Source organism: Balaenoptera physalus (assembly GCF_965194825.1).
Source record: "Balaenoptera physalus genome assembly, chromosome: 19".
Taxonomy (NCBI): domain Eukaryota; kingdom Metazoa; phylum Chordata; class Mammalia; order Artiodactyla; family Balaenopteridae; genus Balaenoptera; species Balaenoptera physalus.
In genome coordinates, this window is record NC_138900.1 from 18,837,205 (window position 1) to 18,864,420 (window position 27,216).

Here is a 27,216-nt window from a genome sequence, read left to right on the forward strand (position 1 = left end):
TACAGATAGAGCTGTATCACTCAACTATTTTGGAAGTAAAGCTTGCTACCGCATTTCCCTCAGAGGAGAGAGATTATAGTGACCTGTACAACCTCCTTTGTCGTTAACAGAACAGATAGTTTATTTTTTAGGCAAGTGTGTCATGGTGGCTGTAGGACCCATGTGCAGTATGGAAATTTTTTTTTTTTTTTGGCCTCACCGTGCGGCATGTGGGATCTTACTTCCCTGACCAGAGATCGAACCTGCGCACCCTGTGTTGGAAGTGCGGAGTGTTAACCACTGGACCGCCAGGGAAGTCTCGGAAATGTTTTTTATTTAAAAATTTGCAAAGTAGAGCAAGGCAACAAACACTGGCGAGGGTTGGTGAGAATGTGGAGGAGCTCTCTGATGCTGCGGGAGTGGGAGTTGACCCCGTCGCTGTGGGGAGCTGTTTGGCACTGTCTGTTAGAGCTGAACACGTGCATTTTCTATAACCCAGCCCCCCGAAACTGAGAAGCAGAAAATAACATAGCACGTTAGTGTTCTCACGCTCCAGAATGAACGAGTATTGACATCTTATCTTTTTCGTTTTTGTTTTTTTTTTTGCTTCAGATTTTCTAATAAAAGAAAGAAAATTACAGTTAGGGTTGAAATCTTTGTCTCCCATCTGCTCCATCCCTGGATAGCCATCTTCTCCTGGATTTGGGATGTGTTCTAGAAGTCTGTTCTTATTCTTTTACTGCAAATAAGTGTCAATAAACAAATGTATTACTATATATATATATTTTTAATTGTACAAAGGTCACCGTACTGAATCAATCTTTCCACCTCTCAGCTTTTTCACTCAGCATTGAAGTTTTGAGATGGATACATGTTAATTTATTTATCTACTCACCTACTGATGAACATTTAGGTTATTCCTTTGCACGTTTGGTACGTGTACCTATGTGTTCTTCACACTAGATGTTGCCGAATTGTTCTCCAAAGCAATGATTCCCATTTGCCTTCCCAGCAGCAGTATGTGCGTGCCGGTCTCCATGTTTCTGTACATCCCAGCCAACAGGAAAGCCTTTCCCTGTACAGCCCAGCAGCCAGAGGTGGAGTATTAGTAACTGATTGCAGTTGAAAGGTCTCATCATAACCTGGACATTGTCCTGGCCGGTTGCAGATGGCATGAATGAAGGGGCCCTTAAGCTGGAAAGGGATTTCAGTTTCCCACAGCCTTACAATTAGTACAATAGGGGGAGGAAGACACATTGACCTTTTCTGAGCATTTGATATTTGCTAGGCAGCTCACACGTGCCATTTCATTTACTTCACACCCCTGGCGGTAAGTGTGTGAAGAAACAGGATAAATAACTTGCCTAAGATCATCCAACCAACCACCCAGTGGCAGAGGCAGGATTCAGATCAGGGCAACCAGTTTTCCCTGTTTAGAATTTAAATTGGTGTTTACAGTCCTTGTGCCTATCAAGAATATTTCTTAGACATAGAGCTTTTTTTTTTTTGAAACTGACCAAATATTCTTAAATTTATTATATGATTTAAATACATATCTTTGAAAAGAATAGATGTGTGGAGCATGTACAACTGCTGTTTAATCACTAGATGGCACTAGCTTTGAAGGAGATACTGCCAATGGGGTATGTTTTAATTTTTAAAAAAAAGTAAAATTGCCCTCCTTATTTTTACTATAGACATTCTATAATCTCAGGTAAATAATTTACAATTTTATTCTTTTTTATCAAAACTAGTAGGATAAGGAAACAGACCAACCCACATCTGGCAATTTGGATATAAGCCTCTACCTCATGCCTCTCTCTGTGTTTCAGGGTAGTTTGGGCAAACATCTTCATGTGAGGTGTGCACCCACTCAGAAATGGCCTAACAAATGGAAAGCAAGTCTTGTTTTCAGCAGTTGTCTTGTTGGTGCCACCCAAAAGTAAGGCTGCAAGGGAAGTGGGGTGGGTGAATGTGTGGTCAGTTCCCACAACACTAGGGCCCAGTGGAAAGAGCAACGCCACGGACAGAGACCTGAGTCCAAGTCCCAGCTTCTCTACTTCCCAGTTGTGTGACTTGGGAAGTCTGATAATGTCTCTGTGCCTCAGCTTCTTCATCCTATAAAGGACTGTGTTAGGGAGGAAACCGTCTTTGGGTAGGTAAATAATGCAACACTTACTTGTTGAGCATCTGACTGAGTACTAGGTATTGTGCTAGGTGCTGGAGAATCAGTATAAGACAGACTCCACAGTCACACAATTAATAATTAATTAAAGGAAGGGTACACGGTGGCATGAGACCACATAACCTTTTCTGAGAGGACTGCTGAGAGTGACAGCAAAGAACGAGTTAAGGCGTTTCTTCTCCCCTTTGAGGTCACTTGATTTTTCTGCCTGTTAACCTTTGTAGGTTCATTCTTTATCTTTTGAAGTTCGGTAATATCACCAGGATTAATCGTGGTGTTTATTATTTTCTGTCTTTTTTTCCTGAAACTTAGTGCATATAATTTAATTCTGCAGACATAGATTTTAATCTCCCTTTTTTATTTTCAGGGAATATTTCCTCCCCCCTTTTATTTTATCTTTGACTGATTTCATCATCCGTTCATTGTATTCTCCATTGGGAACACTAGTTATGCATTTGTTGGATATCCTTTGTCTTCCATGTCTATTATATTTTCTGTAATCCCTTGTCCCTCCATTTTCTTTGCTGCTTCACTTTGTGTGATTTACTCTGTCTATCCTCATCTCTCTCAGCACTTTGTCACTATGTTTTATGGCTTCTCATATAGCTTTTACCTCTGTATTGGTTTTATTTTGCCTTTTGTTTTTGTGAGTTCTGCTGATTTACTTCACACATCTTTCTGTTGCCTTATCACTTTACCTGATCTCCTGGATCTCTTCTTTGGGTTCCTCATGTCAGACTGTGCTGTCTTTAACTTCTTTGAGAGTATAGAGCTGGATTCTGGATGGCAAAGGTGGGCTCTCCCAAGTGTCTCCCTTTAGCTTCGCCCGCCCTCCCTTCTGCCCTGTGGGAGTTACTGTACGTCTCCTGGGACCATCACATCCTTGCTCTCAGTGCACCCGTCAGAGAATCACTGTGGACCTTTGCAACCGTGACAGTTTGTGACTGTCGGAGCACCTGCATACCTGACGTCTGAGGAAGTTTGGCGGCTTCTGGCATTCTCCCTCTCTTCCACATTTCATAGGTTTGGTAGCTGTTTTCTGGCCATTGACTAAGCTTGCTTGCTTTTTTTCTTTTCATTCTTTCAATTGATTCCAACAGGTTTTAAGGGAGGAGAGTGTAGTCTAATTGCCTGCTACCATTTTCAAGAAGTCACTGATAGGATGTTACTGAAGCTCCTCTGTCACACCTTCTTGCTCTTGTTGTGTTTGTGGATTTGCAGAGCATCTTGTCATAAAATATCATATATTCATTCATTTGTTCATTTATTCATCCAGCCAACTGCCAACAAACGGATATTTGAATGTCCGCCATGTCCTTGGATCCAGAGAGGAATCATTCATGCAGGGGTAAACCAGTTATCTCTAGAAACTTCTGGAGGCCAAGGAGTAGTAGGGAGTCTTTTGCTGCTGTGGTTGACGATTAGGAATGTCCCCCTTCTCTCTCCACAGTTTTTAATTTTTAATTTCTTTAAAATTTTCTTTCTGTTACACAAGTATACATGAATCCCCATGTCTTATAAAAACTTTTGATACTGCATGTAAAGCAAACACTGCCCTGAAACCCTGCCGTTCCATCCCTCCTCTTCTCTCCAGGACAAGCCTCTGCAGTCACTTTGATGTCTATATCATTTTCTTGGCTACAAATAATCAAATAAGCAAACAAAAGGTTTACATAATAGACCTTTAACTCTCTCACATAACAAAATCAAAAGGTAGGAGATTCCAAATTGTTTCAGCTGCCTGTCAAAGACTGGCACCTGAGATTCTCTTGGCTTGCTCTCTGAGGTCACCAAATGCAGCCAGTTCTTTCTGCAGAAAGGAGGAAGCAGGGCAAGGTCCTTCAGGCTGCACTGTGTTGATTACAGGGAACATTTTTTCCTGGGAGCCTCCCAGCAGGAGGCTCATTGGTCACATGCCCATCCCTTGGCCAATTACTGGCTAAGGGGAAGAGGGTTACTATTACTATAGGCTGAGCCCACTTGCACTGAACAAAATCAGGGTTCTCTCAGCAAGGTAGAAGCGGTGCACTGACTGCCGGGTGGGCTGCGGTGCCTGCAGTCTCCCTGTCCACATTTACACACACACATCCCTGTGCGGATAGGAATGTCCACGGTTAGTGTATGCACGTGTAGACCGTTGACTCTGCTCTACCAATGCAAGCACCTCTGCATGAGCTGGACCCGCGTTGGTGGCAGTAGAAGGCCAGGATCTCAAGTCAGGCACCAAGCTGTCACTCCAGCCAGTTTGCAGAAGCCACCAAGAGTGAGTGAGCCCTGCCATCCTCCAGCGGTGAGGAGGCGTGGATTCACAAATGCTTATTTCACTTACCATAACGTGCCAAACCAGGGGAGGTCCAGCATGCTGTCGGGCTTACAAAGGTCCCAGTGCAGGCCCGCGCGGTCCCTCTACCCCACAAATCAAAACTGCCCCTCCCAGAGTCAGTCCTTGGTCCACTGCACAATCTGACCACACTCTCGCCTGGACTTTACCCTGAGGTGGAGCTAAGTGAACCCTTCCGTTGCTGCACCACTAGTGTCTGTCCCTTTGGGCTGGGGTTCTTAGGTTGGCATCATCGATCTGAGGTGGGGCATCTGGGAAGGTGCCAGTGCCGTTTGGGGCTGCACCCTGTGCGTCCTCAGGGTTAATCACCGCCGGCTCTTACAGTTGGCTCGCCCTACAGTCACAGGAACCTAGATGCTGCAGCTTCTTTGCCATGTTGCCAGGTGTTCCAATATCTTGCTTTCACCTCCAAGTAAGAGAAGATGTCACAGATTAGCTTTGCATATTTTTGAGCTTTATATTCATGGAATCATAGAACGTGTATTATTTTGCATCTGACTACATTTTTTGGTGTGTACAAATTTAAAATTATATCTTCCTGGTAAATTGAACAGTTTGTCACTATGAAGTGACCCTCTCTATCTCTAAAGAGATTTTTTGCCATAATGTCTATTTCATCTGACATTCTCCATCTTTCTTTTTTTTAATTAATTAATTTTTAAATTTATTTTTGGCTGCTTTGGGTCTTCCTTGCTGCGCGTGGGCTTTCTCTAGTTGCAGGGAGGGGGCGCTACTCTTTGTTGCGGTGCGCGGGCTTCTCGCTGTGGTGGCTTCTCTTGTTGCAGAGCACGGGCTCTAGGCACGCGGGCTTCAGTAGTTGTGTCTCACAGGCTCTAGAGCACAGGTTCAGTAGTTGTGGCGCACGGGCTTAGTTTCTCCTTGGCATGTGGGATCTTCCCAGACCAGGGCTGGAACCCGTGTCCCCTGCATTGACAGGCGGATTCTTAACCACTGTGCCACCAGGGAAGTCCCCTCCATCTTTCTTTTGTTTGATATTTGCGTGGTCTATTTTTTTCCAACCTTTAATTTTTTTTGGCCATGCCACGCAGCCCCGTCAGTGAGAGCACCAAGTCCTAACCACTGGATCTCCAGGGAATTCCCAATCCATCCTTTAATTTTAACCTTTCTGTATCCCTATGTTTAGCTGTGTCTTGTAAATAGCATGTAGTTGTTTTTTTTTTTTTTTAAGTTTACTGAGATATAATTCACATACATACTATTCATCCATTTAATGTTTACAATTCAATGCAGCATATAGTTTTTGTTAACCAAGTTTGACAAACTTTTCCTTTGTCTTTTTACTGGACCATTTGGTTCTTTTATGTTTAACGTATTATATGGATATATTTGAGTTTAAATCTGCCATCTTTAGTTTTCCTACTTGTCCTATTACTCTGTATCTTTTTTCCTCTTCCATTCTTTTGGATTGATGATTTTTTTAGTTCTATTTCTTTCCCTCTACTAGTTTGCAAATTATACTGGCTTGTTTTCTTTTCTGATAATTACCCTGTAAATTCTAGCATGTACATTTTACCCTTTAAAATCTGAGTTAGCGTCCTAAGCAGGAGGAGGATGAAGGAGCTTAGGCCAGGGCTGCAGACGGATGAGGGAAAGGCCACTCCTGGCATCCCTGACGGCAGCACTGTGGCTGAGTTGGCCGGCTTCTTCCTCCCTTCCTTCAGGACCCAAACAATTTTTGTTTTAGTAACCAGGTGATTTTCCTACTCAGAAGTATGTAATAGTTTAAAAAATGTTTTAAATTAAAACTTTTAAATTAGAGTGTTTTTAGAATATTGCCACAAATTCTTTAGGCTTATTTATCGATGTATTAAATATACACAGAAGGCATATAAGCCATAAGTGTACAGCTCAGTGAATTTTTACAAAGTAGCCCCCATCCAGATTAAAAGAAAAAGAACACTACTAGGACCCCAGAAGTCCTCCTCTGTGACCTAGAGGACTCACTGCTTCCCCAAGAGTTAACCACTGCCCTGACTCCAAGAGTAGACTAGATCTTAGAAAATCACCATAGGTTAGTTTTGCCTATTCTGAGGATTCTATGACTTTAATCATACAGTACGTATTCTTTGGAGTTTTTGAGAGTCTTCTGTCATTGTGTGTAGCAGTTGTTGGTTCATTCTTATTGCTGTATAATATCCAGTTGTACAATTATAACATCCAATTAGTTATTCATTTTACTGATGATGAATATTTGGTTGTTTCCAGACTGGGGCTTTTAGGAATAGTGGTGCTATGAACATTTGTGTGTATATTTCTGGTGGGTCTATACCGCTCATATATACTGATGAGTGATATATGTATGGTCATAGGGCATATGTACGATCAGTCTTAGTGCTAGTAGATGCTGCCAAACATTATTTTCCATAATAGGGTATCTTTAGCATTTTCTTTCTTTTTAGGTTTATTTATTTAATTTATTTATTTTTGGCTGCGTTGCGTCTTTGTTGCTGCGCACGGGCTTTTTCTAGTTGCAGCGAGCAGGGGCTACGCTTCATTGCGGTGCACAGGCTTCTCATTGCGGTGGCTTCTCTTGTTGCATAGCATGGGCTCTAGGCACACAGGCTTCAGTAGTTGTGGCACGCGGGCTCAGTAGTTGTGGCTCGCAGGCTCTAGAGCGCAGGCTCAGTAGTTGTGGCGCATGGGCTTAGTTGCTCCGCGACATGTGGGATCTTCCTGATCGAGGGCTCGGACCCACGTCCCCTGCATTGGCAGGCGGATTCTTAACCTCTGCGCCACCAGGAAAGCCCCTAGCGGTTTCGTATTTCCTTGATAAAAGTGAGTAGCGTAATGTATCTTTGACAGGGTGAACAAGGCAGATGGGTTCCTAGGAGACAAAACCTAAGAGGTCATTTCTTTTTAATCCCTTCAAATGATGAGTAGAGTGGGAGACCTTTCTGCTGCTCCGAGCTGGGTCGCCCTGGAGCCCTGTACCCAGAGCCTGGTGGGCCTAGCCTTAGCTTTTGGCTCTGACATGCCCCTTCTCTTGGGCATCTTGCCAGTGAGTTCTGCCCCCTCCCTGCCAGCCATGGGAATGACCCTTCCACGGCCTGCAGCACAGCACAGCTAAGCCAAGCTGATCACATACGCAAGGTACTATTCAGGATAGCAGAAGGGAAGCCAGCCAGGGAGCACCAGTCGCAGCTTATTGCACAAGACATGGTTCACTGCTCTTCCCCTTGGGCAGCCTCTGTCCCCACCTCCCAGAGCCCTGCCAGTGGGGTGGTCTCCTGTTCATCAGGGGAGGTCCCAGTCATGGCCCACAGGTCTGTGAGGGGCAGCTCTGCAGCCCTGCCACCATTCATGATACCTACGTAGAAGATGCTCTCAGACAGCAGAGGGGAGAGTTCCGTTCCATCAGGAAACATTCACAGTGGACTCACAGCCAGCGAACATAATGGACCTCGATCCCAAACAGTTGCCTGGATGAGGGCTGTCACAGGGCTCGTCAGCAGGTCTTGTCCCATGCGGAGATGAATACACAGCATCAGTACCAAGGCAGGGTGGTACTGGGTGCTATGCAGAGCAGGCCAGAGGCAGCTCCTTTTCCTGAGTTGGTCCCTGGCAGGAATGGGGAAGGCGAGCTGCCCAGGTAGCATTGGGGGGGGGGGGGCGGTAGGGGTGGCTGTGAAGTTCTCGATGGCTTAAGCATAATTTGGACGGCATTGCCTTTGCCACTGGGCTTCTCCTGAGGGACCCGAGAGTTCATCCAGCCCTGCCAGGTGTGGTCCTTTTATGTCTTAGAGAGGAGGGAGCAGTGGGGAAGGTATGGAATAAGACGTTTGGGTTTTTTGGGAAGAAATTTGATACAGAAGCACTTATCACATAGTTGGTTGTTCCTTTGTCTTTTGTAACAAAAAGGTTCCATCGTCACATGGGGTAGACAGAGAAGATGAGGAAGATATTTCTGAACAAGATGGGTTTCCAGGCTCACCTGTTCCACCAGAGCTTACACAAGAAAAAGGTAAAAAAAAAATTTTTTTTAATTTAATATAAAAAAGCATTTTGTGGCAATATATATTGGTTAACTTGGGGGAACATGTAGCCCTTGCACCTTCATACTGTGGTTCCATGATTTTAAGTGGGAATATCCCTGAGTTTTGTTTTCACTGGGTTACAGTGAACATAGTTGATTGCCTGGGTGTTAGGTTGTCTTTAAAGCATGAGGCCCTCACATTGGAGTCCATTTTGTCGGTTCTGGCAGCTGTGAGAGGCCCCCTGGGGTGGAGGGTCAGGGCTCAGGCTCTGAAGCTCCACACGCTCCTTCTTCTCTGTGCCCCACGTCTAGCGCTGTGAGGGGCGGGTACCCAGTGGTCTCCCCAGGATGAGCGAGTGAGCTTGTCTATCTTGTTCACCAGCCTAGCTCCAGTGGCTGGATCAGGGTCCTGGCCCATGGCAGGCTGTCACTGCAGGTGTTTTGGATGAAAGAGTGCATGGACATGTTTATAATACAACTTTGTAATAGCGCATCCTTGTACGTTTCATTTGGCACAGTGAGAGAATTCAGCGCGTTAAATAACAAAGGTAGTTTTCCGTTTCCTAAGAGGTGGCTTATGTTTGAGAAGTGAGAAGGAGAGCCTGGCATACAGTGGGCACCAGTCACTGCTTTATCAGGACCCTCAGAGTTGCTTAGGCTCAAGAAGACTCTCATTTAAGTCAGTTCACAAGGGGACTGATTGATAAACAGAAGGCCAACCTACTAATACCTGTGCCAGAAAATGCCAGTTGATTAGGCCAGCGTATTTTATCCCTGTGGGAAATCCATGTGTATGTTCAATTCAAGTAAAAAGTATATCTCTTTTTAAATTACAGAATTAATACTTTCTCACTGTAAAAAAAAAAAAAACTGAAATGCAGAAATATAGGAGGTTAAACACACATAATTGTACTCCCGTAGAGTACAATTTTAACAACTTCAAATGTGTCTGTGAATAAAATGCATGTTATTTTATTACCTGGCTTTTTAAAAAAATCATAACACATCCTGAATATCTCTGTGTTCATACATGTCCATCCACTTTCTGATGTCTGTGTTGTCTGTGGCCTGATGTGTTATATATCAGTCAGAATCCAATCAGGAGACAGAGTGTACATGGTGATTTGAAAAAGGAAAGTTTAATGTAAAGAATTATTGACTATAACAGGATGCCTACTAAGGGGTAGAGAGAAATCTAAAGAATGCAGGAATAGCAGATAGAGGGAACAGCTGCTCCCTCTTTAGTTAACAGAGAGCCCCCAAGAGAAGAAACATTTGGAGAATCTCCAATGCAGACATTGGAGAGGGTGCAGCTGTGGCCCACTGGCGGGTGGAGAAGTTAGCCGAGGTGTGTTGCTAACAGAACTCGCTGGAAAGCTGCCCTCTCCAGGGGAATTCCAGGAGAAGCCACCCATGGGGAAGTGCTGCTGGCCACCTAGAAAGAGGGAAGAAAGGAGGAGAGGGGAGAGAAAAAGAGGAACGCAGGGAAAGAGAGGGGCGGAGACAGCCTTCTGGGATGAGGAACCCAAGCCCCTTCCTCCTCCAGTGTCTCTTCTGCGCCCTCTACTGATGAAGTTTATTATTGCGCCACCTGGCAAGGTAGCGCTGCTGCAGTAACACAAGCCAGCAATAAAGGTGGGTTTGGAGCTGAAAGGCAGTGTGGTAACTGGCGCACTTGGTAACACAGGTGGTGTTGAACTGGGAACGCAGGTGGTGGTTGGGAGAGAGTTCAGCTCCTCCAGTGGTTTTTGGTATGTGATGGGCATTAATAGCCCCTGGACACTTGTGAAAAGGCCCCACACCAACCGCAAATTCTGAGTCAGTGACTCTGGGCTGGAGCCCCAGAGGGTCTGTATTTTTAACAAGCTCTTTGGAGAGTCTGATGTGAGTGATCCTTAGGCAACACATCAGAAACACTGGTTTTCAGTGCTTTGGTTCTGTCATTTCCAGGTGGCGAGAGGCTTGATGAGTTCCTTAACCCCACTTCTACTCAGTTTGAGTGCACCTCTCATCAGGTTCTTATAAGGATTAAATTTATAAGGATTAAATTTAGTCGTATGTGTGAAGCACAGCATCCTCCGTAAATGCTAGCTGATAATTATTGTCTAAAGGCTAAAGCCTCAAACTCTGTCAGCCTGAGGTGCCACTCTGCGCCCTAGCAGTACCCAGCCAAGAAGCTCGGACCCTGACATCCTTCGGTCGAGGCACCAGCATCTGACCGAGTGGACTGCTACTGGAGGCGGGGAGGTGGGGAGGCATCAGCCTCAGCCCATCGGGGGAGTGGCGGTGGGGCGGGTAGAGAGCTCTGGGAGGGGGAGTGCTGGGAAGGTGGGGAAGGCTAAGAGTCGCGCTGAGGAGTTTGGCCTTGGTTCTGCAATCATGTGAGCCGCTGAAGGTGCTCAGGAACGAGCAGCGGGGAGAGACGAGCATCTCCGAGTTGGGCTCCTGCCTGGCTCTGGACCCACTTCTCATGTGACCTTGGGAAGGCTGCCCGCCCGGGCCTGGTGTAGCCCATCTGCAGAAGGTGAGTGCCTAAGATTGTACTCTTCTGAGGTGTCAGGTGTCTTTCTCTGCTTTACAAAGTTTTCTCTCTCTTTTTTTAATCAGATGGTAAACATTCTATTCTGAATTTAAAGGTAAGGATTGGTTTTTTTTGGTTTTTTAAAAAAATTTATTTATTTTATTTATTTATTTTTGGCTGCATTGGGTCTTCGTTGCTGCACGCGGGCTTTCTCTAGTTGCGGTGAGCAGGGACTACTCTTTGTTGTGGTGCGCGGGCATCTCATTGCCGTGGCTTCTCTTGTTGCCGAGCACGGGCTCTAGGCACGCGGGCTTCAGTAGTTGTGGTTCGCGGGCTCTAGAGTGCGGGCTTCAGTAGTTGTGGCACATGGGCTTAGTTACTCCGAGGCATGTGGGATCTTCCCGGACCAGGGCTCGAACCTGTGTCCCCTGCATTGGCAGGCGGATTCTTAACCACTGTGCCACCAGGGAAGCCCAAGGATTGTTTTTTAAAAACTGATTTTCTCAATTAATAGAATTTCTACCATAATTTCAAAACAACTTTTGTGATTTGTGGGGCAAAAAACTTCCATTAAGAGTTCTTTTCCATTGAATGTTTTTTAAAATAAAGTTTTAAAACATGAAGAAACTCATGTTTTGCATAGTTTAAAATGAATGTAATGTATTGAGAGATTAGAAATCACTTACATTACATTTTCCTTTGTAGAAAGAATAGACAATAACCAGTTTTCAGATATGGAAATAGTTCTACTTAAGTTTTTAATTCTGCGATGTCAAAGGAGTTTAAAAATTAAAGACTTCTCAGCGGAGTTAATTTATAACCTTATCTACTTTTTCAGCAGAAATTAGAAACTTAATATCAGACTGATGTGTAGTAGAAAAATGAACAAAAGTTCAAAGACTTCCCTTTCCTTTAAGTTTTGGGTTGAAAAGGAGGATGTTGTATTCTTTTCTCAGTGCTTTGAAAACGTGCTTCTCTGAAGCTTATGGGGTCTTTTTGCATATCCCAAGGAGAAAAGGCCAGTTAGAGTTTGCTTTGTGCATCTCTGCTCAGCACCTACAGTCATATCACATGCTTTAGAATGTGAACTGATGGCCTGTCACTCATGGGACCTGCATGTAAACACAGTGACTGACTACCAATAATAAATTGTGAAGAAAAGGCAACCCTCCTACACTGTTGGTGGGAATGTAAATCGGTACAGCCACTATGGACAACAGTATAGAGGTTCCTCAAAAAACTAAAATGGAGTTGCCATATGATCCAGCAATCCCTCTCCTGGGCATATATCTGGAGAAAACTCTAATTTGCAAAGATACTGTGTTCATATGCAGCACTATTTACAATAGCCAAGTGCCCATCAACAGATGAATGGATAAAGAAGATGTGGTATACACACACACACACACACACACACACACACACACACACACACAAAATGGAATATTATTCAGCCATAAAAAAGAATGAAATGCCATTTGCAGCAACATGGATGGACCTAGAGATTATCATACTGAGTGAAGTAAGCCAGACAAAGACAAATATTATATGATATCATTTATATGTGGAATCTAAAAAATAATACAAATGAACTTATTTGCAAAACAGAAATAGACTCACAGATATAGAAAACAAACATATAGTTACCAAAGGGGATGGGGGGGAGGGATAAATTAGGAGTATGAGATTAATAGATACACACTACTATGTATAAAATAGATAAGCAACTAGTATGTACTGTATAGCACAGGAAATAGTATTCAGTATCTTATAATAACCTATAATGGAAAAGAATTGGAAAAATATATATATGTATAACTGAACCACTTTGCTGTACACCTGAAGCTAACACAATATTGTAAATCTAGACTTCAATTAAAAAAAAAAAAAAGACACTGAACTCGTGGACAAAAAGGCAGGAAGAAAGCAGGACTTCCCTTGCTGCTCAGAGAACTTGCCAAGAGGGGAAAACCCTTAAGGTTTCGGTTCATTTAAAAGAAACAGTGAATATTAAAGTTTCTAAAGCTAAAACAAACTAGCAACTACAAGAGCCAAAATGAAGGGGAAAAAAGTACTTAAATATTTGATATACGATGACCTACCTGCTTGTGCCAATCCACTTTTAGAAGATGCTGAGACTCTTAATTCATTACTCTCATGTTTTTTCTTCCCTAGGATGAAAAATCACCATTGTGTGGAAAACCTCCACCCTCTCCAGGTATTTGCCTTTTGAATTTCATTGTGATTAAAAAGCTGATTGTTCTAGCGAATACCCAGAATAATCTCACATAAAATAAAGATCACTTTTTTTTTTTCCCTGTAAAGGCTGTTGCTTCTGTCCCATTATCAAAATTGGGAAGAGGAGGCAGTTTGTTGAATTTCCACCTTTGCCTTAAAAGAGAGAGTCCAAACGTTCACACGTTGGATGATGGATATGTGTCCCCGTGGGATGTGCTCAGATCCTGGGGAGGGGAGTGGACCTGTGGAATATAGGCAGACACTGGGAGGGGGGTGTATGCAAACGGGGGCTCTGCTCAGGGGCTAGAGACAGAGCTGAGGGGTCTAGAGATACTTTCTGGGGTGCTATCCCCTCTACAGTTTGGGGAGCCTCATTAGCTTTCAAGGTGGATTTTGTAATTTTTTCCTGTTAAGCCTCACATTGCTAGTCTGAAAATCCTATCAGGAATCAAGGCTTTTGTCTGTCCTCCATGTCTGATTGGCTTTGTTTTCACCCTTTCTATCTCGGTGTTTTTGGTGCTGTATTCTGGGATATTGCTGGGGCTCTAATGTCTAGCCCACAGGTTCATTCTTCATTGTATGTACTCCGCTGCTCAGCCCATCCTTTGAATTTGTATTGTGAATGAAACTGTTTGTTTCTGTGATTTCTATTAAGTATTGACAAACATCTCTCTGGAATCTTAACTACACTCATTCAAAAATCTTATAGTTGTTGAGCAGCCAACTCTGTCCTCTGTTATTTGATTTTGGTGCTTCTCTTATAGCTCACATGGTTCTTGGTGATGTGTTCACCTTGGTCCTTGGGAGTCCCTGTTGGTCGGCCTGGGGATGCTGTATCTGATTACTGCAGGCCGCTCAGAGGGGAAACCAGTGGGCTGTCAGGTGTACAGCCTGCCTCCAGTGACTGACAGGGACAGACAGGGTGTGTGGTCAGCCAGGGGGTTCGGGGGTCCCTCTTCCTCCTGAGTTTCCCCAGCCCCAGTGCCTGCCTGCCTCAGTCCTCAGGGCCTGTCTGTACTACCTGGCCCAGGGGGCTTGAACCATTGCTGATCCCGTCTGGCACATTAACTGGATACCTCATCAGCCCTTTCTAGGTCTCTTTGTGTCCCCACTACCTGCCAGGGCAAAGCACATCCCTGGAAGCACTCCCACCTCCTGTAGCTGACCTCTCCTGGCATATTTTAGGCTGCAGCTTCCATCTTCAATCTAATCTCAAATGTTTTCTTTCCAGGATTCCTGGTGGCTCGCCTCTTGTTTTCAGTGTAGCTGTGGAGTTACTCATTTCTTTGACTTTCCTTTCATGTTCTAGGGGTTGGGGATGTGTGTGTCAGAGGTCAGGGGAGGCTGTCTGGAGCCACCAGCATTCCTGCCCTTGTCTGCACATCTGCACACAGAGGCTCTGCCCAGGCTGGGAGCCCATTGTAGTCCTCACCTCCTTTGATCTCCCTGTGGGACATCGCTCTCTGCTTTCCTCCATCTTTCTTGCTACTCCTTCCTCCTTCGTGGTCTCTGGTTTTTTTCTCGCCCTGGTGCCTTCAGGTATGCCCACATGCTGGTGGCTCCTCAGTCTCTCCAGCTGAGGCTGCCTTCAGAGCTTCGGGCCCGTGTCCTAGCCTGAGCTTCCCCTCCCCTGCCATGGTTGTGTCCCTTGTCTGGCTAGATGTCTTCCAAACCACAGGTGCTTGGTGCTCATCCTTGATTTGCGCCCCCTCACTGTCCACACCCAGTGAGTTCTTGAGCCCTGCTGAGTTTTCGCCCCTGAATCCTTCTCTCATGTCCTTTCCTCTCCATCCCTACTCTAGGAGTCTCCTGACTGGTCTCCCTGCCTCTGGGCTAGGCCTCCTTCCTGTTCAGTTTCTTCACTGCTGGCCTCAGGGATTCATCTGAGAGTAGAGCCTCTTCTTTCCATACTTCTGCCTGAAAGGCTTTCTGGCTCCTGGTGGCCTGCAGGATACAACCTCCACTCTGCATATTATGATATGTACAATACTTTGTACAATAATATAGAGCCTCCACCGGCTCTTGCCTCCCCCTCTGTCATCTCTCTTCCTGTTGCTCACTGTAGTCCCAACAGACCATGCACTCTTTGCTGTATAGGCCATTCTCTTTGCAGGCACTGACATGAAGAGTTGCTCATGTGGTTTTTGAAATAGTCTCCTGTAATTTTGATGTAGAATTGTAAATATCAATTAATATTTTAAAACTTTTTTCCTGTGCCTTTTTAGATGTAAATGGTAGAACACATCGAAGACATATAGAAATAACCAAAGAAAAGTTCGAGGAATTAAAAGAAGAAAATTTGCATCTAAACAATGCAAATCAAACCCTTACTCTTGAACTTAACATAATAAAAAAAACAATGAAAGAACTACAGTTAAAACTTAAAAGGATGGAAAAAGAAAATAGAAAGCTGAAAGAAGTTGAGAAAGCATCCTCTCAGGAAGGTGGGGACAACTACAGTTCTTTTATTAAAGGAACAAACAAGAATTCAAATTTTCTTATTTATTTTGAAAGTTAATATTTTATGTTACAGTATTTGTTGATATTAATGTTCTTGATATTTTGTTATGATTTTAAGGTCTTTCATTAATATACTTGTTGAAATTTGATTTCAGCTGCTGTGTCATTATTATTATGCTAAAATTCTAATACTTCTTTTGATTCTTAGCATAGTATTGTACCTATGTTTCATATCAGTTTTTATCCCCATAAGCAGCATATAAAAGTGGCTCTTTCACCACATACTTACCAATGATGAGGATTGTATTTTCCTTGTGAATTTGATAGGTTAAAAAAAAAAAAGAATCCCATTTTAGTTTAATTTATTTATTTTATTATTGGTGAAGTTGAATATTTTTTTCATTATCTTTTTGGGTCATTTTCTTTCTCTTTTATAAGTTTTCCCATTTTAAATTGAGATGTTTTGATCTTTTCTGTTGATTTGTAGGAGCTCTTTACATATTAAGGATCTTAGGCCTTTGTCATGTATGTAATATTTTCTCAGTTTGTTTATAATTCAGCTAAATGTATAGGATATTTTTCTGTTATGACCTATGCCATTGGTGTCAAGTTCTTTTTAATGCTAAGATCAGGGACTTCACTGGAGGTTAAGACTCCACACTTCCACTGTGTGGTGGGGGCGGGTTCAATCTCTGGTCTGGGAACTAGGCTCCCACGTGCTGTGTGGCACGGCTAAAAAAATAATAGTAATAATGCTTAGGTCATATAAATATTCACTGTTTTCAATGTTTTCTCTGTATATTTATCTATTTATATAAGTCTAATATTATGGCCTTAAGAAAGATGTTGTAGTTTTCTTTATACAGACCCTGCATATTTCTTGTCTTAGGCACATTTCTAGATACTTTATATTATTTGTGCTATTATTTTGTGGGATCTATTTTCTATTACATTTTCTAATAAGACATTACTATTATGTGGGAAAGTTATTAGTTGTAATAAATTCTCCATTTATTCTATATAATTTTCAAGGAACATATTTGTATATCATCTGAAACGACTTTTTTTCAACCTAAAATTTTTATTTTACCTTAATTGTACATGCAAAAACTTTCACAAACTTCCAAAACAATGTTGACTATTCAATGTTAAAAAAACTTAGTAACTTTTATTCATTTATATCTACATATCTGTCATTCACTGCCTTTGTGCGCCTAAAAGGGAAAGAAGGACAATCAGCAATTTATATAAAATCTTGATAAATTTGAAATAAGTTCTTATGGTATAATATTGAATTTATTTTTTTCAGTAGTCGCTGCACCTAAATTACATTATCTAAGAAAACAAGCTCAAGAACTGGTGGATGAAAATGATGGATTGAAAATGACTGTTCATTGTTTGAATGTAGAACTGAGTAGATATCAAACAAAATTCAGGCATTTATCCAAGGAAGAGGTAATGTTTCCTATTAAGAAAAATCAGTTTTCTGATATTAGCCTTTCCTGTTGAATTGCTTTCCAATTCTAAAGGGCTCATATTTATTATAATTTGGTATAAAGAAAGATACATCCAAAGTAGAGTCTTTCTGAGCACCTTTCTATTTTTTCCCTCCCTCCCTCCTTCCCTCCCTCCCTTTCTCTGATGGGTCTTGGTACATCCCCAACTACTGGGAACCACTAAGAATAAAGACAGCAGCTTGGACAATCACAGAGTTTGAGAGGCAACCAGGAGCTTGGGCCAGGCTGATCGATGAGACTTATCTCCTATACAAGGCCACTCTGTCAAGACAGGAGAGGTGGCTGTTTTTTCTAATGCACAGAAACCAACACAGAGAGTAAAGGAAAATGAAGAAAAAAGGGAATATGTTCTAAAGAAGAGAACGAGATAAATCTCCAGAAACTGATCTTAATGAAATCCAGATAAGTGATTTACTCAATAGAGAGTTTAAAATAACAGTCATAAAGATGCTCAGCAAGGTCAGGAAAGCATGAACAAAGTGAGAATTTCAACGAAGAGATAGAAAATATTTAAAAAGTACCAAAGAGAAATCATAGAGCAGAAGAATATAATACTTGAGGTGAAAAATTCAATAGAGGGGTTCAACAGCAGACTAGAGCAAGTGTGAGAAAGGATCAGTGAGCTTGAAGACAGGGCAGTGGAATTCACCCAAACAGAAGAGTAAAAAGAATGAAAAAGAGTGAAGATAGCTTAAGGAATACCATCAAGTGTATTACAGAGGTCCCAGAGGGGAAAGAGAGAAAGGGGCATAAAGCTCATTTAAAGAAATAATGCTGAAAAGTTGCCTGGGGAAAGAAATAGACGTCTCAATCCAGGAAGCCCAGAGAGTTCTAAAGAAGATGAATCCAAAGACACCCACATCAAAACACATTATAATTAAATTGTCAAAAGTTAAAACAAGGAGACAATCTTAAAAGCAGCAAGAGAAAAACATGTTACATGCAAGGAAACCCTCATAAGATCTATCAGCAGATTTTTCAGCAGAAACTGCAGACCAGAAGGGAGTAGCACAATATATTCAACCAAGAATATATTACCCAGCGAAGTTGTCCTTTAGAATTGGAGTAGAGGTAAAGAGTTTTCAGGACATGCAAAAGCAGAAGGAGTTAATCACCACCAGACCAGCCGTACAAGAAATGTTAAAGGACTTTCTTTAAGCTGAAATACAAGGGCACTAATTAGTAACAGGAAAACATGAAATTAAAAATTTCACTGGTAAATATATAGTAAAATTAAAGATAATCTGTTGTTGCAAAGTTGGTGGGTTAATCACTTATAAATCTAGTATGAAGGTTAAAAGACAAAGATAGTAAAAATATAACTACAATAATTTGTTAATGAATATACAAGATAAGAAGATGTAAATTGCAACATCATAAACATAAAATGGGGAGAGAATAAAAAATGAAACAAAATTGGGAGAGAATAAAAAATGTAGTTTTGGAATTCATTCAAACTTAAGTTATCAACTTAAAATAGACAGTTATAAGTTGTTTTATGTAAGCCTCATAGTAACCACAAAGCAGAAACCTATAGTAGATACACAGAAGGTAAAGACAAAGGAATCTAAGCATAACACTACAGAAAATCATGAAATCACACTTGAAGAGATCAAGAGAAGAAAGGAACCAAAAGGAATTACAGAAAGCCAGGGAACAGTGAACAAAATGGCAATAAGTCCATACCTAACAATAATTACTTTAAATATAAATGGACTAAAATTCTCCTAATCAAAACACATAGAGTGGTTGAATGGATAAAAAAGCAAGACCCACGTATGTGCTGCTTACAAGAGACTCACTTCAGATATAAAGACATAAACAGACTGAAAGTGAAGGGATGGAAAAATGTACTCCATGCAAATGGAAGCCGAAAGAAAGGTGGGTTGGCTTTACTTAGACAAAATAGACTTTAAGACAAAGACTGTAATAAGAGACAAAGGTTATTATAAGATGATAAAGAGGTCACTCCAACAAGAGGATATAACATTTGTAAATATTTGTGCACCCAACATAGGCACACCTAAAAATATAAAGCAAATATTAACAGACCTAAAGAGAAAAACAGACAGTCATACAATAATAGTAGGTGACTTTAATACCCCACTTTTATTAATGGATAGATCATCCAGACAGATAATCAGTAAGGAAACATAGGCCTTAAATGATACATCAGACCATGTGTATACAGAACATTGCATCCAAAAGCAACAGAATACACATTCTTCTCCAAGCACACATGTAACATTCTCCAGGATAGATCATATATTAGGCCACAAAACAAGTCTTAATAAATTTAAAAGGACTGAAATCATATCAAGCATCTTTTCTGACCACAATAGTGCAAAACTAGAAATCAATTAAAAGAAGGAAACTGGAAAATTAACAAATATGTGGACATTAAACAACATGCTACTCTGATCAACCAGTGGATCAAAGAAGAAATTGGAAAATATCTTGAGACAAATGAAAATGGAAGCACAACATACCAAAACTTATGGGATACAGCAAAAGCAATTCCAATAGGGAAGTTCATAGTAATAAACACCTACACTAAGAGACAAGAAAGATCTCAAGTAAACAACCTAACTTTATACCTCAAGTAACTAGAAAAAGAACAAACGAAGCCCAAAGTTAATAGAAGGAAGGAAATAACAAAGATCAGAGCAGAAGTAAATTAAATAAAAAATAGAAAAGATCAAGGAACTAAGCTGATTGTTTGAAATCATACCAAGAGTTAATACCAACCCTTCTCAAACTCTTCTAAAGAATTGAAGAGGAAGAGACACTGCTAAACTCATTTTACGAGAACAGCATTACCCTAATGCCAAAGCCAGACAAGAACACTCCAAGAAAATTGTAGGCCAATGTCCCTGATAAACAGAGATACAAAAATCCTCAACAAAATTTTAGCAAACTGAATTCAACAGTATAGTTGACCCTTAAACAACATGGGTTTGAACTGCATGGGTCTACTTATACGTAAATTTTTTTTTCAATAAATACGTACAGTACTACAGAATCCATGGTTGGTTGAATCTGCAGGTGTAGAACTGTGGATCTGGAGAGCCAACTGTGGGACTTGAGCATCTGCAGATTTTGGTATCCACAGCCAGTTCTAGAACCAGTTCTCCACAGATACTGAGGGATGACTCTATATTGAAAGGATCAAACACCACAATCAAGGGCTATTTATTCATGGGATACAAGGATGGTTCAACATCTGCAAATTAGTCAGTACAGTAAGTCCCCTACATATGAACGAGTTCCATTCCAAGAGCACATTTGTAAGTCCAATTTGTTCCTAAGTCCAACAAAGTTAGCCTAGGTACCCAACTAACACAATTGACTATATAGTACTGTACCATACTAGGTTTATAATACTTTTCACACAATACGTAAAAAAAAAACACAAAAAATAAAACATTTTTAATCTTACGATGTAGTAAGATTACAGTACAGTAGCACAGTACAACAGCTGGCATACAGGGGTTGGCATGGAGTGAACAGGCAAGAAGAGTTACTGACTGGAGGAGGAAGAGGAGGTGGGAGATGGTAGAGCTGAAGGATCATCAGCAACAGGAGATGGAGGGCAAGCTGCAGTTTCACTCATGCCTGATGTTGATGGAGCACATGTTTGCATCTTTGAAAGTTCGCAACTTGAAGGTTTGTATGTAGGGGACTTACTGTATAATACACCATATTAACAAAATTAAGAGTAAAACCTGTGATCATCTCAATAGATGCAGAAAATTTTGACAAAAATTCAACATATTGTCATGATAAGAACTCTCAACAGACCGGGCGTAGAAGGACCATACTGCAACATAGTAATAGGCCATATATGACAAGCCTGCATCTAAAGCTGAAACCTTCAGGGGCAACACAAGGATGTCCACTCTTACCAGTTTTATTCAACAGAATACTAGAAGTCCAAGCCAGAGCAATTAGGCAAGAAAGATATAAAAAGCATCCAGATTGGAAAGGAAGAAGTAAAATTGCCTCTATTTGCTGATGACAATGAAATTATATATAGAAAACCCTAAAGGCTCCACCAAAAAACTGTTAGAACTAATAAATGAATTCAGTAAATTTGCAGGATACACAATTAATATGCAAAAATCAGTTGTGTTTCTATACACTAACAAAAAACTATTGGAAAGAGAAATTAAGAAAACAATCCCATTTATAGTAGCATCAAAAAGAATAAAACAGTTAGGAATAAATTTACTAAGGAGGTGAAACATGTACACTTGATCTTAGCCAAAAGGCTGAGAAGTGATAAGGAGGTGAAACATCTGTACACCAAAAACTATAAAACATTGATGAAAGAAATCGAAGATGATGCAAATAAGTGGAAAGATATTCTGTGCTCGTGGATTGAAAGAATATTGTTACAACGTCCATGCTACCCAAAGTGACCTGCAGAGTCAGAATGATCCCTATCAAAATTCCAGTGGCATTTTTCACAGAAACAGATAAAACAATCCTAAAATTTATATGGAACCACAAAAGACCTCAAATATTTAAAGTAGACTCGAGAAAGAAAAACAAAGCTGGAGATATCACACCTCCTGATTTCAAGCTATATTACAAAGAAATAGTAATCAAAACAGTGTACTGTTGGCATGAAAACAGACACATAGATCAATGGAACAGAATTGAGAGCCCAGATATAAACCCATGTGTATACGGTCAACAAAGGAGCCAAGAATATACTATGGGGAAAGGATAGTCTCTTTAGTAAATGATGCTGGGAAAACTGAATATCCACTTGCAAAAGAATGAAACTGGACCCCTGTTGTACACCATACACAAAAATCAACTCAAAATGAATTAAGGACTTGAATGTAAGACCTGAATTATAAAACTCCTTGGTCTTGGCGTTGATTTTTTGGACTTGATACCAGAAGCAAAGACAACAAAAGCAAAAATAAACAAGTGGACTACATCAAAACTAAAAAAGCTTTTGCAAAGGGAACTATCAACAAAATGAAAAGGCAACCTATGGAATGGGAGTAAATATTTGCAAACCACATGTCCAATAAAGGGTTGCTATGCAAACTATACAAGGAACTCATACAACTCAATAGCACAAAAACAAATAACCCAATTTGAAAATGGGCAAAGGATCTGAATAGACATTTTTCCAAAGAAGACATACAGATGGCCAACAGGTATATGAAAAGGTGCTCAACGTCACTAATGCATCAGGAAAATGCAACTTATAAACACAATGAGATATCACCTCATACCTGTTAGCGTGTCTTTTTTTTAAAAAGATAGAAATTCTGGTGAGGGTGTGGAGAAAAGGGAACCCTCGTACACTATTGGTGAGAATGGAAGTTGGTGCAGCCACTACAAAAAACAGTATGGAGGTTCCTCAAGTAACTAAAAATGGAACTACCATACCATTCAACAATCCCACTTCTGGGTATGTATCTAAAGGAAATGAAATCACTATCTTGAAGAGATATCTATACTCTCATGTTCATTGCAGCATTATTTATGATAACCAAGGTGTGAAAACCACTTGTGTGTCTGTCAAGATGAATGGATAAAGAAAATGTGGTATGTGTCATATGTTTTTATATATATATATATATATATATACACACACACACACATATACATATATATATACATATATATAAAAAACATACGACATACAGTGGAATATTATTCAGCCTTAAAGAACAAGGCAGTTCTGTCACTTGCAACATGGGTGAACATGGAGGGTATTATTCTAAGTGAAATAAGCCAGATAAAGGACAATACTGCTTGGTGTCACTTATATGTGGAATCTTAAAAGAAGTCGAACTCATAGAAACACAGAGTAGAATGGTGACTGCCATGGACCGGGGGCGTGGGAGAAATAGGGAGAGGCAAGTAAAAGGGTCCAAACTTTCAGGTATAAGATGAATGAGATCTGAGGATCTAATGTATAACATGGTGACTATAGTTGATAATACTGTACTGTATAGTTGAAACTTGCTGAGAGAGTAGAACTTGTGTTCTCTCCCCACAAAATGGTAAATATGCGGGGTGATGGGTGTGTAATTAACTTGGAGGTGGAGATCCTTTCACAGTGTACGTGTATATAAAGAGAGAAGACAGACTAGGTTTTACTTTAGAAGCAGGATTGCAGAATTCAATTCGACAGACTCACTGAGCAGACCACTACACTATTTTTGAGGTTCTGAGCAAACCTCAAAAATTGTGAGGAACAACAAGAGGGGCCAGCAGCTCAGGTCTGTGCCCTGGAGGCTCATGTGTGTGAGGGTTGTGTGGGGCTGGAGGTGCGGTAGGGTTGTCAGGACGCCCAGCTCACTGGCTCCTACTGGGATTGGGGTTGGGGGGGAGCCATGTGTGCACGGTGTTGTCTCGTGGCTCCTGGGAGATCAGGGCAGCATTATGGGCCGCTTTCTTTTTGAAGTAGGACTTAGGTTTAAAATTTTTAAATATCAGTTTTGAGATGTAATTCACATACCATCTAATTCACCCATTTAAAGTATACAATTCAGTGATTTTTAGTGTAGTCACAGAACTGTGCAACCGTCACCACAATCAATTTTAGAAAATTTTCATCACAGCAAGAAAACTCACAACAAGAAATCTCACACCTGTTAGCGGTCACTCCTCCTTCTTTCCCACCACCCACATTGGCCCTGGCAACCACTACTTTCTGTCTCTGTGGATTTGCCTGTTCTGAATGTTTTATATAACGGGAATCATACAATAGGTGGTCTTTTGTGGCTGACTTCTTTCACCTAACATAATGTTAACTTTTTTTTTTTTTTAACAAAAATATTAAAGTTCCTGGGGTCCTAGGATCCAAAACAGGCTTCCTAGGCCAGGGCCTTCTGCAGGGCTGTGGGCAAGCCAGTTCTCTTTCAGAAGGTTGTGGGCAGGCAGGCCCAGTGACTGGCTGCTGCCCTCACCCGCCCCCCGAAAATGTGCACACCATTCTACCCTTTGCAGCCCCCGTTCTCCATGACAGTCTCCCCTGATGCCTCCAGCCGGAGGTGATCTCTCTCTCCAACCATTGCAGGCTTCTGTTTGTACCACTCTCAAGGCACGTTCTGCCCTGTGCTATGTGAGAAGACCCATCTCTGTGTGGAACCAAACAATGAACAGTGAAATGTGCTGTAACGCCCACAATGGCTTAGTGAGCTTTCAGTGTTTGCTGAATGATTCATGAAAGTTTTTGTTGAATAAGGAATTATGCCATCAGGGCCATTGCTTCTGGCCCTGATGGAATTACTGCTCCCAGCTTTGGCCTCTTACTGTAAACAACTAGAAAACCAGGCAGAATAAACAATACAACTCTTTACAGACATCAGACAGCAGCAGGCAGCATGTGATCATGGGGAGAAGGGGGATAAACAGATGAGCCTTATGAGCCATTGCTTTCTGCTTGGAGGCGCTCTCGGGTAACAGCGCAGGGTGCAGCAACGCAGGCAGAGTACAGCAGTCTGAACTGAAGAGACAGGTCAGATTTGGGGAAGCAGAGGAGACTAGGATTTGCGGGGCAGGAACACCAGAGAGGAGGCAGCCATGGCAAGAGCTACATAAATCCACATGGGGTTCCTGGCAGTCCTCTGTTGAACACTAACCTGCACATGTACAGGATGAAACTCTGTGAGGCCAGGCAGAAAACAAGTTCAGGGAGCTGTGAGCTAAAAATAATCAGCACCTGGAGACCTTTGGGTTCTGACCAGCCACAGTGGGGAGACCTTGGTGAATGCCGCAGCGTTGAGTAAGGAGCCCAGAAGGGCCATGCCTTAGCAGTATGGCTAAACCCGCCTTTCAGTAAAGACCCACCCCAGCCAGGGTAAAGAGATGAGCCTCAAAAGCATCGTCTTTTGTGCGTAACTTAAGAGCCTACAAGAGAAAAAGAAGAACACAAAACACTTTAAAAGAAGACAACAAAATCTAGACACTCAACAACATAACGCTGGAAAAGTTTTATTGGCATCCAATAAAAAATTATTAGATATGTTCCACATTTTAAAATACTGAAAAGTTTTGACAACTAAATGCAACATGTAATCCTGGATTGGATTCTTGACCAGAAAAGGACATCAGTGGGAAAATAGGCAAAATTTCAATATAGTCTATAGATTAGAATAGAGTATCACATCAGTCTTGATTTCCTGATTTTTATGATGGTACTGTGGTCAAATAGATGAATGCTTTTGCTTTTAGGAAATATACATTGAAGTATTTAGAGGAAAAGGAGCATTATGTCTATAAATTACTCTCAAACACTTCAGATTCTTATATATATATAAATATATACGCAAATGTATCAATTTATATACACACACACACACAAGATTCCTAGATAGCTGATGCCCAGTCTAGGTTAAGAATAGCTAAGACTTGAAATTTCAGAGGAAGTGTAATTTAATTTGTCTTCACCATGTGTTTTGTTTTTAGAGTTTAAATATTGAAGGCCTCCCATCAAAGGGCCCTATACCGCCCTGGCTGGTAAGTGAAAGTTATTTAATTTCAGGCCCATATTTTCTGGGCTATAATTGAATAGCTGTTACAAACCATTCCAAATGAAGCAAATTTTCTTTCCTTTTTAAAGATGTGCTGATTGTGTTTAGATGTAAGAAAGATATTAACCTTCTTTACTCCATTATGTTCAGGTGGATACAAAGTACCTGTCCCCCTTGTTGCTGGCCTATGAAGACAGAATGAAAGAGAAGGACGAGCTCAATGCCAGCCTTCAGGTAGGTGGGCAAAAGTCTCAGAAGAGCAAGGTTTGTAAAAAAGAAGACCGATTCAAACTTGGAAGCAACATTTTGAAGATAGGTATAGCCAACATCTAGCAGGTACTCAAGTGTTTGTTAAAAGAAGGAAAGGAGGAAGGGGGGAGTGTAGCAGGGTGGGGACGGGGAGAAGGAAGAGGGAAGGCAGGAGAGAGTGATGGACGGAGCAGGAGGGGTGGGTTGGGTTTGATGGGAGAAGTATGGAGGGACGGGGTGGTGCTGCATTGGAAGCCGTGGTTTCCCAGACAGGCAGCCCCACGTGGGCTGGGATCTTGGGGTGCAGAGAAGGCAGCAGTTGGAGGTGCTACTTTCCTGGTCCTGTGCAGCTGCAAACAGCACTGGTAAAAGGGACATTTGGGCAGACAAGGAAGGTAGAAGACCGGGGATGTTTTAGGCAGACTTAGATGCTTCTTAATCTGTGAAGAGCTGACCCCCAGGAAGTCTAATTACTGAGCTGTTGGTAATGGTGGGGAAGTGAGGTTTTTCTTTGTTTCTGCCATGTTCGCTCTTTTCCATGGGAATGGCTCCTGGGGCAGAGTTCATTCTAATTATACAGGAAACCAAGGCTGTGCAGGTGTTATAGATACGTCCCATGCCTTTCCATGCTGCGAACCTCTATGTTCCTTATTTAAGTGACCAAAGAGATCTCCGGAATTGGAGGGATCCAGGGAGAAAAGAGTTGGTATTTCTGGGATCCCTGATTGGAAGGGTCTGTTAAGAGTCACCCAGCCTGTTCTTGTTCTGCTGTCCCATGTACATGGCCCATGTAATGCAGTTGTGAACCTTTTCTCCTAGGCTTTCTGTTGGACACTTAATTTTTTAAGAGGGTGAATTAATCTTGTATAATTGGTTAAGTATCAATCCAAATAATAAAAATACTTATTTAGTGCTCCTTCTAAAATAGGGTTCGGGAAACATTTTCTGTAAACATTTACTTAGTATCAATTTTAGGCTTTGGGGGCCATGGAGTCTCTATTTGCAGCTACTCAGCTCTGCTACTGTAGCATGAAAGCGGCTGCAGAGCAGGTGTGAACGAATGGGTGTGGCTATGTTCCAATAAAACTTTATTGACAATACAGGCGGCCGGCCTGTGGGCTGTAGTTTGCCCCACCCATGTTCTGAAAAAGGGCCAGTGGACTGCTAGAAATTAGGGAGTGCATTTGGGCAGAAAGGTGAGAGAAAGAGAAGTTGCTTGGCATCG

General features: G+C 41.6%; 1 protein-coding gene across 5 annotated transcripts in view; it reads left to right on the forward strand.

The window, feature by feature from the left end:
* The window catches only part of CEP89 (centrosomal protein 89), a gene marked incomplete at its 3' end in the record, with an annotated part of 75,264 nt that overhangs the window by 13,014 nt on the left and 35,034 nt on the right, over window positions 1-27,216 (forward strand). For 3 of the 5 annotated variants that reach the window (XM_082437568.1, XM_082437567.1, XM_082437571.1), the window contains exons 5-11: window positions 8,385-8,487; window positions 11,107-11,135; window positions 13,196-13,238; window positions 15,484-15,702; window positions 17,028-17,173; window positions 25,678-25,728; window positions 25,893-25,976. In XM_082437568.1, the coding sequence (XP_082293694.1) occupies window positions 8,385-8,487; window positions 11,107-11,135; window positions 13,196-13,238; window positions 15,484-15,702; window positions 17,028-17,173; window positions 25,678-25,728; window positions 25,893-25,976 (675 nt within the window). The remainder of the gene's footprint in view (window positions 1-8,384; window positions 8,488-11,106; window positions 11,136-13,195; window positions 13,239-15,483; window positions 15,703-17,027; window positions 17,174-25,677; window positions 25,729-25,892; window positions 25,977-27,216) is intronic. The other 2 variants (XM_082437570.1, XM_082437569.1) reach the window with 1 other exon arrangement.